The 17,624-nt window shown below is 64.9% G+C and overlaps 5 protein-coding genes across 5 annotated transcripts in view; 3 read left to right on the top strand and 2 right to left on the bottom strand.

The window, feature by feature from the left end:
• The window catches only part of EMIHUDRAFT_454877 (Hypothetical protein), a gene marked incomplete at its 5' end in the record, with an annotated part of 2,847 nt that extends 1,529 nt beyond the window's left edge, over positions 1–1,318 (top strand). Inside the window, 4 exons of the mRNA XM_005789907.1 lie at positions 415–495; positions 767–856; positions 919–999; positions 1,072–1,318. Of these exons, the coding sequence (XP_005789964.1) occupies positions 415–495; positions 767–856; positions 919–999; positions 1,072–1,116 (297 nt within the window). The 3' untranslated portion in view covers positions 1,117–1,318. The remainder of the gene's footprint in view (positions 1–414; positions 496–766; positions 857–918; positions 1,000–1,071) is intronic.
• Positions 1,319–1,373: 55 nt separating this feature from the next.
• Positions 1,374–2,606, bottom strand: EMIHUDRAFT_454878 (hypothetical protein; the record flags this gene model as incomplete). The annotated part of the gene is made up of 7 exons (XM_005789908.1): positions 1,374–1,422; positions 1,443–1,487; positions 1,524–1,767; positions 1,839–2,022; positions 2,107–2,184; positions 2,302–2,529; positions 2,601–2,606. The coding sequence occupies 5 exons, from the start codon at positions 2,604–2,606 to the stop codon at positions 1,613–1,615; spliced, it is 651 nt and encodes a 216-aa protein (XP_005789965.1). The 3' UTR covers positions 1,374–1,422; positions 1,443–1,487; positions 1,524–1,612.
• Positions 2,607–6,776: 4,170 nt separating this feature from the next.
• On the top strand, positions 6,777–7,127 carry EMIHUDRAFT_225420 (hypothetical protein; the record flags this gene model as incomplete). Its single annotated transcript, XM_005789909.1, has 1 exon — positions 6,777–7,127. One exon carries the CDS (start codon positions 6,777–6,779, stop codon positions 7,125–7,127), a length of 351 nt encoding a protein of 116 aa, XP_005789966.1.
• Positions 7,128–9,435: 2,308 nt separating this feature from the next.
• On the top strand, positions 9,436–10,047 carry EMIHUDRAFT_44481 (hypothetical protein; the record flags this gene model as incomplete). Its single annotated transcript, XM_005789910.1, has 1 exon — positions 9,436–10,047. A coding segment is annotated over one exon (612 nt), but the record flags the coding sequence as incomplete, so codon positions are not given.
• Positions 10,048–14,255: 4,208 nt separating this feature from the next.
• EMIHUDRAFT_225423 (hypothetical protein) lies at positions 14,256–17,551 on the bottom strand (the record flags this gene model as incomplete). Its single annotated transcript, XM_005789911.1, has 5 exons — positions 14,256–14,282; positions 14,452–14,523; positions 14,850–15,074; positions 17,259–17,429; positions 17,513–17,551. The coding sequence occupies 5 exons, from the start codon at positions 17,549–17,551 to the stop codon at positions 14,256–14,258; spliced, it is 534 nt and encodes a 177-aa protein (XP_005789968.1).
• Positions 17,552–17,624: the final 73 nt, after the last annotated feature.

Genomic DNA, 17,624 nt, shown 5'->3' on the forward strand with positions numbered 1-17,624 from the left:
TTCGCTGAGGCGATGTCAGCGGCGCTGCGGTCATCGGCGGCGGTCGCTGTGGCGGCCGCATATGGGGTGGCGGCGGCGGCCGTTGAGGCGGCGACGGCGGACGCGGTGGCGGCGGCAGGCGGGGCGGCGGCGGCGGGCGAGGCGGCGGCGGGCGCGGTGGAGGCGGCGGAGGCGGCGGCGGAGGCAGCGGCGGCGGAGGCGGCGCTGTTGCGTGCTGAGCTGCGTGCGGCGGCGGCGAGTCTGGGAGCGGCGACGAGGGAGCTGGGCGAGGCTCGTGCGGCGGCGGCGGCGGCGGAGGTGTCGATCCAAGCGCGAGTGGCGCAGGCGGAGCTGGCCGCCGTCAACGAGGCGAGGTCTAGTGGAGGTATGGCGAGATGTAGCCGCGTCCGTTTTGACGCGTCCAGCGGTGCGCAGGCTATGGCGGTGCGGCGGGCCGAGCGGGCCGAGGGGCGGCACGAGGCTTTGCGTGCGGTGCAAGATGCAGTGGCGGCGGAGGTGGCGGCGCACGAGAGGCTGCAGTCACAACACGTCCCTCTCGACTCGCGGATGCACTCGCGGAGAGAGCGAGAGACGAGCGCACGCCGAGAGAGAGAGAGCCACCGAGAGAGCCCCACCGACCGACTGCCCTCAGCAGACGCCGCCGCGCAGCAGCAGTGAGTGCCCCAGGCTGAAGACGAGCTCGAGAGCACTTCTCTTCTCAGGTGGGCGGGGCTGCGTGCAGCGCCACGCCTCGCTCCGTGATGAGCTGATGGGCGGCCATGAACAGGTGGCGGGGCTGCGGGCAGAGCTCGCCGCCGCCAAGGAGGAGGTGCGGCAGGCGGCGGAGGCGCGCGCGGCCCACGAGGCGTCTCGAACAGTGTGATTGCGTCTCCGGCGCTGGCCCGGCGGGTCATTTCCCCTGTCTCCGTCTCCATTTAGGCGTTGCGCGAGGAGCACGCGGCGCTGCTGGCCGAGCACGCGGCGCAGGAGGAGGAGCTAAACCGGCCTTGGTACCAGCAGGTCCACTCAGCCGCCCTTGCCCCCACCGCCCTGTGAGAGTTTCCCCCACATGCAGCATGCGCCCCGCCGTAGGACCCGCGGCCCGACCGGCGGATCGGCCGGCGGCGAGGAGGCTGAGAACAAGGAAGGAGGGGGGGGAGTGGCCGCCGTCCACTTGCGTCGTCCGTGAATGTATGACTCTTCTTTATTTCTGCCAGCGCGCAGCGGTGTATCAACTTTCTATCATCTCCAGAGTCTAGTGACGTAGATCGTACGGCTTTAGTGTGTGGCTGCTGGCTCGATATTACTTTGATAGTGTGCTGTGCTAAGCCTGCTAAGGTGACGGGATAGGAGGCGTCCCTCGGGTCCTCCCATCGGGGGGGGTTTCTCTGTTCTCTCTTTTTCAAGTACGTACACGTACAGTAATCACGCCCCGCCGCGGCGCGCGCAAAAGGCGCGGCGCCGCCACACGGCCACACTGAACCACTGCTGCCGCCGCCGCGCTGCTGCTATATGGTTAGGCTATGTGTGCTGCCGCGCCGCCGCTTCTGCCGCGACCGCTCTTCCCCCCATGCCCCAAGCCACCACACGGCTCGTGTTACTGGCCCGGGCCTCACCACACTCTAAAGGGGCGCTAGCTGCCAAACTTTGGCTCCACCTCGATGACCTCGAACTCGACGCCCTCGACGACAAAGACCTCGCGCCTCCCGGACGGGGCGAGGTAGGTGAGGGGCGGGAAGCACATCTCCGCCTCGCCGGGGAAGCAGGAGAGGAAAGTGAGGTCGGCGCCTGGAGGTCGAGGGGAGCCCGAGGGGAGCCGGAGGTGAGCCGAGCCGACCAGCACGAGAGGGACGCCACACGGCATGTGCCGGCGCCTCGGTCCATGAAGGACTCGGCGCGCAGCTTGAAGAGCAGCGCGCGGCTCGCGCCGGCGGGGCTGAAGCCGACGCTGTACGACACCGCGACGCGGAGGTCAGTCGTTGTCGACATCGGCGCGACCTCGGTGCCGCCCTTGGTTGCGAATCCTTCGGTCAGCTCCAAATTCTTCGAGCGGGGGGGGGGGGGGCTGAGCAGAGGCGGGAGAGCCGAGGCGGCGGGGCTAGGGTTCCTCGGGGGCGAGTGCGGTGCCTTCATGCCTCGCCACACGTCCATCGGCTCGTTTGCGTCGGATCTCGCTGCGCCGACGGCCCGCAGCAGGCGGATCGCCTTGGCGAGAAGGAGGATGGGTGGCTAATGCGTGGATGAATTAGGCTTTGCGGCGGGCAGGCGCGCCTCGGCGATGAGGAGAAGCGTGACGGGGAAGGGGTAGGGTATCCCGTCGACATGGCGCCGCAGCGGGCCGTTGAGCGACCGGAAGCAGTTGCACGTGTAGAGGCGGAGCGCCGCGACGTGGGCGGGGGAGAGGCCGGCGAGGCGCGAGTGCGGGTGCGCCACAAAGTCGTCGAGCGAGAGGCCGGCGGGTCGGCCCTCGTCCATCACTCCGTTGGGCCACCGCCGCGGCAAGTCTCCGGTGCGGCCGTGCAACAAGTACTCGAGGCACTCGCGGTCGTCCTCTGTGCCAAGAACGATCTCATCAAGCCCCGAGGCGACCCATCTGCGTTCATGCGGTCCATGCGTGACACTGCCATTAGAACTTAGCGTGACACGCTCAGCCACTTAGGTCGTCTTTATCCCACGGCCGCTGCCTCGTAAGAGTCACCAACCTTTTTTCAAGCTTCCTTGCTATTCTCCACGATCTTGTCAGCTGGAGATGGATAGCGGTGTTCTCTCTCTCAATGTCAATGCGCCTTTGTTCTGCCCGCCAAAGGTCAACCGTGCGCCTCACTCGTTCCTTACTCGTTGCCTTAATCTGCCTGAGCCGCCTCAGGACGTTAACACGCTGCCTGAGCCGCTTCCAGAGGCGAGCAGCATTCGCTGACACTCTCCATGGCGGTGGCGCGCTGGGGCCAAAGTCCCATGCAGAGAGGAGGCTCTGTCCTTGCATGCGTGACACTGCAATCAGAACTAAGCGTGACACGCTCCCAAACTAAGCGTGACACGCTCCCAAACTAAGCGTGACACGCTCCGAGATCGCAATCTCCCCAGGGTTCGGCTCCAGTGTGGGTAGGGTTCCCCCTACCCCCAGGGAGGGGGAACCCGCACTGGACGCGCGTCTCGGGAACATATGTCGTGAGGAGCGACTTCATCTCACGGCAGGCAACGAACAAAAAGACGACGCTCGGCAGGAGGAGTAGGTCACACACGAGGACCGCCCACACGAAGCGTGTCGTGCGTGGACGGAGCACCCAGTGCTGAGTTTTCCCCTTGCGTGAAGCGGGTTCTTCTTTCGATGACAGCAGCAGAAGGGCGGCGAAGATCAGCGACGCCGGGTTGAAGTGGCCCACACTCGCGACGAGGGCCACGCCAAGAGCGAACGTACAGCGGTCAATCTCCTGCCGCAGAGCCAGCACCGGGTCGGCCATCGCCCGATGCAAACAACGCGGCGGTTTCGAGCATGCGATAATGGCACGCGATGGTCTTCCCCGGATTGAATTCTTTTTTGCTTCCTCTCTCGAGTCCTAGGCTGTTCTTCACCTTTCTACCTACCTACCTAGCGCAAGGACGACTCTTCTGACGCCCACTCCGATCATTTGCCGCTTAGAGGGCCCAACTTCAGAATCGTGCTTTGAGTTGGGTTGTTTCGTGTTGGGTAGGGTTGTGGTTGGGTTGGGTTGTTCCGCGTGAGGTTGGGTCGTCGGCGCGAATGGTGAGGTCTCGACCGCCGCCGCTCACGCCAGCGGACGGCCACCATCGGTGTTTTGGCTTCGCCACCGTCCAAGGCGTGCGCCATGCGCTCGCCGGCATCGAGCGAGCAACGTGATCGACCGAGCGGCTTGCTGTGTGGTCGCCTTCTTCTGGCTCTCGTCGAGAGCGTTTTGCGTCCCGGCGGGTGGGAGAATGTGTGTCGTCTGAAGTGTCACTGTGTGCGTCACATCGATGTGGATAACAAGCACGGTCGATCCGTCAAAGCGATACACTCGTTCCTATCACGCTGGAAGGCTTGCACGGAGCTCTGTGCCGGCACACAGAAGAGCCGTGCGGCAAGAGAAGAGCTCGATGGGGAGCGAGAACCGTCAGAGGTGCTCACCCAGGTTTCGGAAGTCCGCCTTGATGCGGTCAGTTCCCCCCAGGTTTGACCGCGCAGCTCGCAAGACTCGTCGAGCACTCGCAGCCTTTCTGCGCCTCTGACTCTGCAAGCTATGCGGGAAGAGCAGTTTATCCGCAATATATGGAAGAGGAGAGAGCCACAGGCTTTCGCTCGGGAGGGATTGAGTGCATCGCGACGGACTTCAGGTTACACCTGAAAATCTGACGGTTCTCGCTCCCCATCGAGCTCTTCTCTTGCCGCACGGCTCTTCTGTGTGCCGGCACAGAGCTCCGTGCAAGCCTTCCAGCGTGATAGGAACGAGTGTATCGCTTCGACGGATCGACCGTGCTTGTTATCAAGACCGATGTGACGCACACAGTGACACATCAGACGACACATATTCTCCCACCCGCCGGGACGCAAAACGCTCTCGACGAGAGCCAGAAGAAGGCGTCCACACAGCAAGCCGCTCGGTCGATCACGTTGCTCGCTCGATGCCGGCGAGCGCATGGCGCACGCCTTGGACGGTGGCGAAGCCAAAAACACCGATGGTGGCCGTCCGCTGGCGTGAGCGGCGGCGGTCGAGACCTCACCATTCGCGCCGACGACCCAACCTCACGCGGAACAACCCAACCTGGGCCAACAACCCAACCCAACCCAAAAAGCACGATTCTGAAGTTGGGCCCTCCGCCAACTCATATCTTTGCTCAGAGGATTCCCGGCGTATTCTTTTGTCTTAATGGGACTAGTTGCAAAAAGTCTCACGAGTCACGTGGATTGCGGAGAGAGAGAGATTTTTAGCAATACCAAACAACTCTAACACTCACACGTAATTTGGGGCCTGGAGCCCTGTTCACGCGCGCGCGAGACGTGCAGACAGGGTTGCCCGGTTGTTTTTGTGGATTGCGGTGGAAAAAGCACCAAAAACTACCAAAAACGATGTCACGGCCAGCTCGGCACTATCTACTTTTTAAGGTGGTAGCAAACCCTTGGCGCGCGCAAAGCTGTGTCCAACTTGTTGTAGATACTAATCGCAATCGCGAGCCACTCAAATCTGCTGATCCAAACCTGCTGTCTCGACCAGCTAGGGAGCGGACCGCACCCCACGAGGCGCAGGGAGGCCGAAGGTTACGTAGTCGTTCCGGTAGAGCTTGTACACTCTTGCGGAGAGCTCGGCGGTGTAGTACGAGTCGAGCCAACCCGCGGCATCCGTCCTATGCTGCGCGTCGCCCTCCGAAAAGGCTGCCACATGCGCGGGGTCGAATCCGTGGCGAAGCAGATCATCGCGCAGTCGCGCGTCGAAGCCAGGCATGAAGCCAGGCTCCAACCGAATGATCCTCACCGTCGACCGGAACGCCGCATCGCTGAGCCCGCAAAACGACGACTGCTCGCAGAAGTGGTAGTCGCACGACGGACGCGTGACGTGACGCCGGGTGAGCGCGCGGACAAAGTGGGCAAAGCTGATGTTTCCGTATCGTTGCTGCGGGGCGGTGCCCCAAGGCTGCCCCGGCTCGAGATGAGGCACCTTCAGCGGCTTTCGCTTGGGGTGATGCAAGGGGTGCGCCACGCAGTGACGGCCGGTCTCCACCTCGTTTTTGTAGTGGAGGCACTTGTCGATATAGGCCGACAGGAGCCTTTCCCTCGGATCGCGGATCGTCACGATCCACTCCACAAACGGACAGCCAATCAGGGCGCGACGCTGGTCGTCCGCGAGCGCCGACCACATCGGAAGCAACCGGCTTTGGTACGAGAAGGCTGCGATCGCCCATACGCCCTGCCCGCGACTCTCAGACGCTTTCAGCCAGCCGTGCTGGGCGTGGAGGAGCTTGAGCCAAGACGTCGCCATGTTCTTCTCGATGGGGCAGACCAAGAGGGTGGAGAAGATCAGCCACCGACCGCCCAAGCTCACAAGCGAGTCATCGGGTGCCGCGCTACCGCGCGAAGCGCACCGGGACGCCACCTTCGCGATCAACCGATTGCTCGATGTCGGGGTGCACGAGCAGTTGTAGCTTGCCCCGCCTGGCGGGAATCCACACTCCACCGTGCTCGGCCCGCACCTGAACGTGCCTCGGCACGCTGCGGTCCACATGCTGCGCGCCGTACAGCCAAAGGACCGACCGTGCACGCACGGCGCGACGCTATCCTGCCTGGCGAGTTCGCAGCGGCCCTCGTGCGACGTCACGCGAGCGTCGTGCGCCGAATGCAGTGCAGCACGACTGCGGTTTCGGCTGTGCCGCGTCGCCGGCTGCACGTCACGATCCCTGCACGAGCAATTGTAGGTTGGATCGCCTGGCGGGAAGCCGCACAACACCGTGCGCCCTGCACAGCGGAACGTGCCTCGGCACTTTGCGGTCCACATGCTGCCGCTCGCAGCGTCACAGCCGAAGCTGCGCCCGTGCACGCACGGCGCGAAGCTCGCCTGCCTGAGCAGTCCGCAGCGGCCCTCGTGCGACGTCATTTCATAGGTCCCGGACATGGTGACGGGCATCACCGCGCCAACACGCGTTTTCTGTGGATTTGGAGCAGATAGCTGTAGGGAACAGCAAGTCTGGGTTTTTTAGGTTTGTTGTTGGCAAGACACAGAGCTCACACAGAATCACAGCGGGAGGAAAGCGGCGAGTCGCAATTCCTGGGGTCCTTGTGGCGGGCCACCCTGTCCAGAGAGGCATGGATGCCAATCTGGGGTCTCTCGACCGAGTCTGATTTCGCCTCGCCGCCTCCCGATGGTGGTAAGGCTGGAGAGCCAAAGCGGCGGAGATGGCGGGGGAGGGCGGGGGATCGAGGAAAGCACGACTCGCACCGACCCTTCACGAACCGAAAGGCTGCACCCGGGGTAGGAGCTCCAGAGGTCATTGGCGCGGGCTGCGGCCGCACAGGCACGACCTCGCTCAGCATGGCCCTCGAGCGGCTTGGGTTTGGACCGTGCCACAGCATGGCTGCGGTGGCGAAGATGGTACGCGAGCGGCCGTGGGCTCGCGCGCTGGAGGAGCCGGAGCGGGCTAATACAGATTTTCATCGTTAAGTAGCTAGTCGTGCCACGGCACATTGCTGCACGAGGGGTGAGGGGACACGGATTGAAGATCCCTCACACCAAGATCGTGCAGGGCGGGGACACACGTCCCTAAATCCCATCTCGTCTCAGAGTTTGACCGTTTTCTTTAGACATTGCTGCCAAAACGCAATCAATTCTAGCTGCTTTTCCCATGGGCCCAGATTGGCCGCTTGCTGGATGAGCTCTGTGTACACCTCTCTTTCTGCTGCGAGACCGGCGCACAGGTTTACGAGACCACGCTCGCTCACGGTCCTGTTGTACTCATGACTAAAAGACTGTTGGCCGTCTCTCTCGTGCGTACTGGGCACCGGAGCGCGCCCACCTCCGAGCATGGCGTTTATCTGCTGCCAATCTTGCCAGATTGCCTCGGTCCGTAACACGTAGATCTTCTTGGCCGTGCAGTTGCCGATTCCTACTGTCGGGAAAGCAAGGATTGGCCGCGCATAAAAGCCGAAGTTGAAATAAAAGTGCGTATGCCCCAGTTGGATCTCCCCGCGAAGCGTTCGCCAGCCGAGCTCCGCACAATTCGGATTAGGGTGCGTACTCATGGCTGGGTTGGATGTCGAGCCCTCGATAAGGCCGCCCACACCCGCGAGGATGGCTGTGTGTTTGCCTCCCCGACTCGGACGGCCGCCTCAGAGGGCGGGAGTGCTTCCTATCGCCCTCTCACCCGCGGGTGATGGCCGAGTCCACGGAGCCGCACGCTGCCTCTCCTTCGACGCAAGGCTCCGACTTCTATAGAGAAAACCCCATCTGCACCAGCGTTTTAAAGTGAAATCGTCAAGAGAAATCGATGCCCCGGGCTGGGCTTTGGGGTAGGCAGCCACCTTTTTGAAGGTGAGGCGTATCTGCCGACCTGTGAAGACGCTTTACTTGCGAGCAGTGCGTCGACCAGATGGCGCGAGGGCACCGCAACATGGCTAAGGAGGCAGGGAAGCTTCTGCTCCGAGACGGCCGCTCAGGACCGCAAAATGGTGTTCCTGAAGGTTGTGTTAGTCGGGCTGGCCAGTCCCCGGGGCCTGACGGTCCAATGTTTCCCTCAAGAGGACTTCTCCCCTACCCCACCCTTCCACTTTAGATGTGTCGGACCATAGGAGCCGGAACCCAGCTGGGTTTGCCGCGGCATCTCGCCACTCGCCGACCGAGCCGGGTTTGCCAGTGCATTTCGCACCCGATGGCTGCACCGCGCTTCCTCCTCGCCGCCGCCGGCCCGCTGTTCGCCGCCGCCTGGACGGCGCCGTCCCTCCGCCACGCTGCTGGACTGGGCCCGCGCGCGGGACTGCCAATCGCGGCGGCGCCGACGCCGTTCACCTCAGACAGTTCGCCGAACGTGCTCTCAGTCCCACCAAACGCGGCCGACGCCTCCGGCGCCGGCCCTCCGGTACTTGATGCGCTGTGCGCGGCGGCGACGCGCGCGGTGGTCGAGTCCACGGGTGAGGGCGGTGAGTCGAGCGGCTCGGGCCGGCCAGAGTGGGCGCGTTGGCCTCACACTCGCCGTGCCCCACTGCAAGCCCGTAGAAGAAACACTCGTCGCACACCGGTCCGCAGGGCACATGGTGCGACAAGGAGCTGCTCGCGGCGGTGCGCCAGGCGGCGGACCGGGTGGGCGCGGCCACATCGGAGGGCGGAGCGTGGGCGCGGCTGTGGGAGGAGGCGGGCGGCGAGTGCGCGGCCGCGACGCTGCGCGTGGCTGGCGGCGACGACTGGGACCTGCTGCTCCACCTGTTCAGTGGTGGCAGCGCCGAGGGCAGTGCGGTGCGGGTGCGGCACGCGGACGGCAGCGGACGACGCACGAGCTCGGTGCAGGCTTGGCGTGTGCTCCGCTGAATCGAGCGTTGTCTGTCTGCAGGCGTGCTCTCTCTCCTCCGCCCGCTCGTCGGCTCCGCGACGGTGTCCAAGCTGCGGCCGTCTGGAGAGTTGGTCGGCTCGCCGCGCAAGCTCGGTGCGGCCACGAGCGGCGCGCTGCTGCAGATCGGAGGGCCGGTCCAGGAGTACGCGGCGGCGGGAGGCTCGTCGGCCCTGCTCGAGGCCCTCCTCCTCCGCTGCGATGGACACGTCCAGCACATGCGCCGGTGACACGTCAGAGACACGTCCAAGACTTGTCTGTCCGCAGGTGATCCTCCGACACCCCCTCCACTCGGAAAGCGACGAGGCGCTGCCATCCGACCCGCCGCCCCTCTCGCCCGCCTCGCGCTCCATCTTTGTCGACCGCGAGGCGCCGCCGCCGCCGCCGCCGCCGCCGCCCGTGTCAGCGGCGAGTGGCGCAGGCTCGCTCGGCGACGCGCTCTCCGGCTCGGTCGGCGGCCTCGAGGCGCAGCTCGACGCGATCGTGCGGCGGGTGCTCGCTTCCCGCGCTGACCCAGCTGCCGCGCGCCGGCTGGGCATCTCGCACGTGCGCGGCATCCTCCTCTCGGGTCCTCCCGGCTGCGGCAAGACACTGCTTGCGCGCGAGCTGGCGCGGTCGCTGGGCGCGCGCGAGCCGCAGGTGGTCAACGGCCCCGAGATCCTCGACAAGTTTGTGGGCGAGGCGGAGGCCAAGGTCCGCGAGCTCTTCGCGCCGGCCGAGGCGGAGTGGGACGCGGCCGGCGACGCTTCGGCGTTGCACGTCATCATCCTCGATGAGATGGACGCGATCGCCAAGAAGCGAGGCTCCGCGAGTGGAGATGCGTCCGGGGTGCGCGACTCTGTGGTGAACCAGCTCCTCTCCAAGATGGACGGCGTCGTCGAGGCGGGAAACGTCCTCGTCGTCGGCCTCACAAACAGGCCCGAGCTGCTCGACGAGGCCCTCCTCCGGCCCGGCCGGCTCGAGGTGCAGCTGAAGGTGGAGCTGCCCGACGCCGAAGGGAGGAGGGACATCCTCCGCATCCACACGCGCGCGATGCGCCAGAACGGCGCTCTCTCCGCCGCCGCCGCCGCCGCCATCGACGCGCCGCCCGACGGCGACGCGGCCGCCTCTCTCTCCGCAAAGACGGAGCACTTTTCGGGCGCCGAGCTGGCGGGGCTCGTCCGCTCCGCCGCCTCATTCGCCCTCGACCGCGCCGCAGCGGACGCGGCCAGCGACGCCGCCGCGCCGCCCGCGACGGTGGACTTGCGCGACCTGGAGCGTGCGCTGCGCGAGGTGCGGCCCGCCCTCGGGATGGTTTCGACTCGTATCGCTGACTCATGCATCGCCCGAGGTGACGCCTAGGTCCGGCCCGCCCTCGGGAAGCGGTCCGAGGCGCTGGCGATGCGGTACGCGAGGCACGGCGTCGGCTGCCGCGCGCACGCGCCCGCGAGGAGGGCGTTGCGCCGCCTCTGCGTCCCGACGGCCGGCGCCGCCGTCCGATCCGCACTGCTGGTGGGCGAGGCCCGTGGCGCAGGCACGTCGGCGCTCGCGGCGTGGGCCGCTGCCGAGGCGGTCGCTGCGGGGGAGGCCGAGGCCGCATCGTTCGTCTCGTTTGCCGAGTTGGTCGAGCGGTGTGGCGGCGACGAGGGGGGTGGCGGCGCGCTGAGCGCGGCGCTGGGCGACGCTTTTCGGGAGGCGCGCGCGCAGCGGAGAGCTGTCCTTCCCGCGGAACCTTCCCTGAGAACCTTCCCTCCGAACCTTCTCTGAACCTTCCTGTAGGCGCGCGCGCAGCGGAGAGCTGTCCTCGTCGTGGACGACGCCGACGCGCTCCTCGCCGCCTCGCCGCTCGCCGCCGCCACGCTGCGCTCGCTGCTGCGCGAGCCGCTCAAGGCGGCCAGCCACGCGAGTTGGTCTGTGCTGGTCTGTGCGCCGTTTTCGTGTGATGCGCCTCGCACACACTCCGTTCTAGGCGGTCGGCCACGCGATTGCGCGCGCGCCCTACGCGCCCGCAGTGGGAGGCGCGGTTGCCGCTCCCGACGGCGACGGCGATGAGCCGGGCGCGCCGACGCTGGTCGTGCTGGCCACATGCGTCGGCGGCGGCGCTGCGGCGTTGGCAGGCATCTTCGACGCGTCGATCGCGGTGCCGCTGTTGCGCGGCGAGGAATCGGCCGACGCGCTGCGCGCCTCGCCTTCGAACCCGCTCTGCGGCGACGCGATCGAGCTGGCCGCCGCCGCAGCGGCGGCGGCGGAGGAGGCGGCGCGGCGCGACGGCGTCCCGGTGCGCCGCTTGTTCCGGGCGGCCGACCGCGCGCGGGCGCTCGCGGCGGCGGACGCCGCGAGCGGCGACGCTGTGGCGGACGCCGAGGCGTGCGCCGCGGCCGGCCTGAGCATCGAGGCGGCACTGCAGCTTGCAGCGTTCGAGGAGGAGTGGGCTGCACTGCTGTGAGGTGAAGAGTACTAGCCCGCCTCAACCCACTTTACCCATGTGCATACTATTATACTCATACATGGAAATCTCTGCGCAACATCGGAAGATCCTTGGACTGTAGATCGTAGATGCCTTTTAGAGATCTCTTAAGTGGCAAATCTCCTGCCAAGAGCTGCAGTAGATTGAAGAACTGGTGGAGGCAAATCTTCTCCGGTGTAGATGCTCGAGAGGAGTCTGAGATCTCGCGTTTGGTGCGTGCAGTCGCTTGAGATCTTGCGACAGAGGTGGAGATTCTGACTTCGCGCCAAAGGCGCCTAGAGATCGTGTGGGCCGACTGGAGATTGCAAAATGGCGCGAAAAGAGGGTGGAGATCCTTTTGCATTGTGAATGAGTCCATAGCGCATCTCCTTGAAGGTTTGAGCCCCCCTCCTCCCCCGGGCCCCCGAATCGACAGTGGAGATTGGAGATTGGAGATGGAGATCGGAGATCTGACTGAATCCGGCCTAAGATGACGACGTTGGAGATTGGAGATTGAAGATGGAGATCGGAGATCTTTTGGATCCGGCCTAAGATATAGCGACGCTGGAGATTGGAGAGTACTGGAGAGATGGAGATCGGAGCCCCCCAGCCCCTAGTGGTGTCTCATCGATTTTTTTGTTTTGTTTTTAGATAAAGGTCTGTGCGCGGACGGCCCGGGGAGCCTGCGGCGCCATTTTAATCTGCGCTCCTCTTTATGGCCTGCGGCGCCTGGCTTGAGCTTGGAAGTGTAAACGAGTCCGCCAGGGCGGTCTGCAAACACGAAGCGCGCTGCGCGGCGCGCGCGGTCTACGCCGAACTGGGGGCGGTATCATGGTTCACGCTGCCAACTCGGCAAATAGGCTCGCCGACATAGACCGCGTACATAGACCGCGCGCGCAGCGCGCTCCGTTTGCAGACCGCCCTGGCGGACTCGTTTACACTTCCAAGCTCAAGCCAGGCGCCGCAGGCCATAAAGAGGAGCGCAGATTAAAATGGCGCCGCAGGCTCCCCGGGCCGTCCGCGCACAGACCACAGGAAAAAACAAAAATCTATAAAACATCTATCAACACCACTAGGGGGTGGGTGGGCTCCGATCTCCCCATCTCCAATATTCTCTAATCCACAGCGTCGTCATCTTAGGCCGGGGATCCAGTCAGATCTCCGATCTCCATCTTCAATCTCCAATCTCCAACGTCGTCATCTTAGGCCGGATCAGATCTCCGATCTCCATCTCCAATCTCCAATCTCCAATCTCGATTCGGGGGCCCGGGGGAGGAGGGGGGCTCAAACCTTCAAGGAGATGCAATTTGGATTCATTCACACTGACCATCTCTCATCTCCAATCTCCAATCTTCTACTTGGCCACTGTCGCCGCCGGCAGCAATCTACGACCTCCATTTTCAATCTTCGATCTCACATCTGGGGCGGATGGCTGGGCGCTAGGATCTACAATCTGCATTCTCCATCTCCTATCTCCACATTTTGGCCCTGTTGCTGCTCAGAGCGATCTGCAATCCACAATCTCAATCTTCGATCTTTAGTCTTGAATGGGGAACCGGACAGGACGGATCTACTGGCGAGACTTGGGCGTGTCCGTGTGAGAGATCCGCTAGGATCTCCAGTCTTAATCTACTATCTCTACCCCAACGATCTACTGGTCTTGCGCAGAGATTTCCATTACTCATTATACCACTAGTACCGTAATAGTGCACACACATATACAACGATGGGGCTTTTATCGAAAGGAAAGGCCGCGGGCCCAATGGGATTGGCCCTCGTGCCCCTGGCGGGCGCGGGGGCGGGGGGGTGAGAGCGTTGTCCGTTGACTGGGACACGACCCTATGCGCTATGGCAACGAGAAGCCGGCGCATCACTCGGCCGCAGCGCTCTGTTTTATGTGTACACGTACAACCTTTAGCTTCCTGGGAGAAACAGCCCATAACTCGTGTATTTGTATCACTCGCGCAGAAAGGCCGGCGGACGAATGTATCGGTACGTATGCTGTCGGGGCTGGCAGAGGGAGCGCCTCTGAGGTCGGCTATGATAATTGTGCGATGGCCGATGGCCCACACGCTAGAACCGGGCTAACCAGGAGGCCAACACTCGACCCTCTCACACATCTCAAGGAGGTCGAGCTACTCGCCGTCTCCGCAGCAGTGGCGAGTCCGCATGGGCTGGCCTCGCGCTCCTTGTCTCCTGGCTTCAAACCCGCCAGCCTCGATGTTGGCCGCGCCGTCGAGCTCAGCCGGCGGCCTGGAGCTGCTCGCCGCGGCACTGCGGAGAGCTGCCCCGACGGCGTGTCCACGTCGAGCACGAGCGGCTCGCGGCACATCGGGCAGGATGGAGTGCGGGCGATCCAGTCGGCGATACAGTCGCGGCAGAAGACGTGCGCGCAGGAGGTCGACACCGGGCTGCAGGAGGCGTTCAACAGCTCGAGGACGGCGCATTCATCGCCGAGCTTGGTCGTCGTTGGACGCGCCGAGCTCGTTGGCGTTGGACGCGCCAGACGGGTCCTCGTCCGCTTCGTCGTAAGGTAAGGTAAGGTAAGGTAAACTTCTCCACACACACGAGGTGGTGGGGCAAGGGGGGGCAACCCTCGCTTCGTCGCAAATTCTAACATCGCGTGACACAATCACGCCTCACATCCTGTTATTCTACTAATCGAAAGAAAGAAAATAGAAAACGGAGAGGATCTCGTGAATCGTAGCCTGTCTCTAGTCTCAAAGAAAGAAAGAGAGCGGACAACCCAAGGGAGGGATGGGAGTTGGGAGGACGGCACGCCGCCACCCCACACGGGCGGGGATTTGAAGGAGAGGAGTGTGTGGTGTTAGCCATCGCCTAAAGCGTAAAGGCCCTACGCGCGGCGTGATCTCTAACTCTATGTGTATGTAGTTCCTTTCCTGCCACCGGTCATGTGCCCATGTGGCATGTGCAGGAGTACGGTAGGGCGAGTGCGTTCCGTGCGGTGCTCAGACGAGGTCCACGGGCGGCTTTTCCCGTGGGGCCTTCTTCCGCCGCCACACATGGTTGCCACTGCGGTCTGCGCCAGCAGTCTTCTTCGGCGCGTGGGCTAGGCCGCCTCCCGCGCCTTCGCCCTCGCAGCGGCCGCCGAGACGCGCCTCGCCTTGGCTGCGGCGAGCGCCGCCTCGGCCGCCGCCTCCTCCGCCGCCGCGGCCTCCTCCTCCTCTTCTGCCGCTGCCACAGCCGCAGCCTTCGCCTCAGCCTGCCGGCGCGCCTCCGCTGCCGCCTCCTCGCCCTCCTCCTCGGCCGCCTCCGCCGTCTCCTCGCCGCCCTCCTCCTCGCTCTCCTCCTCGTCCTCCTCCTCGGCCGCCTCCTCGGCCGCCTCCGCCGTCTCCTCGTCGCCCTCCTCCTCGCTCGCCTCGCCCGCCGCCTCTCCCAGCGCCTCCGCCAACCCCTCGACCGACGTCTCCGGCGTGATGCCGAACCGGATCCTGTCCTCGTGGAGCTCCGCGAGAAGCTTGAGCAGCCCCTCCCTGTCCAACGGCGCGGGCTTGGCTGCGGCTGCCTCTGCCGGCGCCTCGGACTCCTGCGACGGCCCAGCCCCGCCGCTCCCGCCGCCCTTCTTCTTCTTCTTGCCCTTCTTGCCCTTGGCGCGCTTCTCCGCCTCGACCTCCGCCAGCAGCTCCTCGGCGTGCCGCGCCGCCTCCTTCTCCTCCGCCGCCCTCTGCGCCGCCCTCTCCGCCGCGCCCGCAGCCCATGCCGCCTCCTTCGCCGCCGCCTCGGCCGCCGCCTCGGCCGCCGCATGCTCCTCGAGGACGCGCACGCACTCGGCGTGGCCCTTCCACTTGGCCCATTGCAGCGCAGTCATGCCGTTCTTTGAGCGCAGCGTCGTGTCTGCGCCCGCCCGCAGCAAGCGGAGCACCACGGCGGGGTGGCCGTAGTAGGCGGCATACATCAGAGCGGTGCGGTGATCGTCGTTGTCCTGCAAGTCGATCTCCGAGCCGTGCCGGATCAGCGTCTCAACCACCCGCTCGTGACCTTTGAAGGCGGCCTCCATCAGCGCAGTGACGCCGTTGTTGTGCTTCTGGTCGACCTCCGCGCCGTGCCGCACTGCCAGCTCGACCAGCTTCTCGTGGTCGTTGGTGGCGGCGAACATCAGCGCGGAGCAACCGTTGCTGTTCTCCAACAAGACATCCGCACCGCGCCGCAGAAGCGCCTCGGCCAGCCCCGCGTGGCCATCGGCCATTGCGAGCACCAGAAGCGTCATGCCGCTCACACGGGAGCCGTCACGAAAGGTGCAAAAGAAAGGGGCGTCAACCTGCCCGCCACCGTCGAGCCACGCCAGCACCGGCGCCTCTTCGCCTCGCTCAGCCGCTTCCACGACCTCCTCTGGCACCGCCTCGCTGCCCGGCGCGGCCTCCGCACCGCCCTCGCCGATCGAAGCAGAGGCCGCGGCACTGGCGCCCGCCGCCGCCTCGCCTGTGGGTGCGCCGCTCGCCCCTGCGCCGCCCGCCTCGGCCGATGGCGCCTTGCTGCGCGCCGCCGCCACCTCGCCGAGATACGTCCTGAAGGCCTCGACGCACTCGGTGTGGCCCTCCTCCTTGGCAATCTGCAGCGCTGTCGCACCGACCACGTTGCGCAGCTTCATGTCTGCGCCCGCCCGCAACAAGCGAAGCACCACCGCGGGATGGCCGTAGAGGGCGGCGAGCATCAGTGCGGTGCCGCCGAGATTGCACTGCAGGTCGATCTCCGCGCCGTGCCGCAGCAGCATCTCGGCCACCTGCTCGTGGCCGTTGGCGGCGGCGACCGTCAGCGCCGTACAGCCTTCGCCATCGCGCGCGTCCGCCTCCGCGCCGCGATTCAGCAGCAGTTCGACCAGCTGCTTGTGACCGCGACCGGCGGCGATCATCAGGAGCGTCCAGGCATGCACCCCGCCACGCACGCACGTCGCGTCAGCCCGCCCATCCCCGGCGAGCCACGTCTGCACCACGCCCACCTTGCCGTTCTCCGCCGCCGCCTCGATCCTTTTCGGCAGCGAGAGCGGCGCAGCAGTAGCCGCCGTTGAAGCGTGCCCGCGCCGGGGCGCGGCCGAGCCAGCCTTCGTCCGGCCGGGCATTCAGAGGGGCGGGTTGCGGATAGCGCGTCCTCCCGCGCTGCTTCGAAAAAAGAAAATTAAGCAAAGTGGCGTTGACACACTCTCTCTTAAAATCCCTGTGTGGTGGCGGCGTGCCGTCCTCCCATCCCTCCCTTGGGTTGTCTGTTTTCTTTCTTTCTTTACACTCTCTCTCCCGCGCCAGGCTTCGAAAAAAGACTTTTGTGGCTCGCGTAGTGCGAAAAAAAGTAGCTCGAATTGGACACCAGCGCGGCGCAGTAGTCGGCAAGTGTGATCTGTGATCTGAAGGTCGGCGTCCCGCGGACATTGTACACGAGGCTGTGCCCGGTGCCGAACCTGTCGGACCTTAAGACAGACAGCGTTGTAGTATAAGTTGTAGATCCGCGCCTCCGCAAAGCGCCGCGCCGAGGCCTCGCTCGTCGCGGGCCGCGACGATTGCGATGCTTTGGTTGGGGGTTCACCGCCTGAGCGGTTCTTGGCGAGCGCGAGCGCAGGATCCGTCTTGAATCCGTTGGCCCAGGCGCGGAGGTGATCAAAGGCGGTTTCGCCGATCACAAAGGGGACTACTTAGCACGAGTGACATCAGCGCGGCCCCCAGCAGAGAGACGAGCCCGAGGAGGAAGAGGGCTGCCGATGGGGTAGGGCAGGGAAGGGCTCAGGCTCGGTGCGCATGTGAGTGCAGGAGGGCGGCCGGCCGAAGGAGACGTGGCGAGGGGGGAAAGACGGGGTGGGGAGGGTGTAGGCGAGTGAGAGCACGGTAGGATTGGAGTTCAAAGGCGCGCCGGGCGGAGCGATGCAAAAGAAGGCGATGCTCGTCTGGGTCTTGAAGAGCACAAGGCGGCCGCTTGTGCTCTGGGCGCGCAGGACCGTGTACGAAAAGTCGCTCAGCTTCCCCGGGTGGCCGCTCTTCAGCAGATTGGTCTGCTGCTGAGGCTCGTGGAGCCGGATCGTCGAAGAGCCGTCTTCTGCGCCCCCAAGTAGTACGAGGTCTGGAGGCGGAGCCAGTTGACATGGTGCTCATTGTTGCCGCCATAATACTCTGCAAACATCGCAAAGGGCGCATTCTCCGCCCACACCTTCGGTCCCCGCCCCGATGGAGCAGGAACTCGGCGATGGCGGCGG

Source organism: Emiliania huxleyi, assembly GCF_000372725.1.
Source record: "Emiliania huxleyi CCMP1516 chromosome Unknown EMIHUscaffold_124, whole genome shotgun sequence".
Taxonomy (NCBI): Eukaryota; Haptophyta; order Isochrysidales; family Noelaerhabdaceae; genus Emiliania; species Emiliania huxleyi.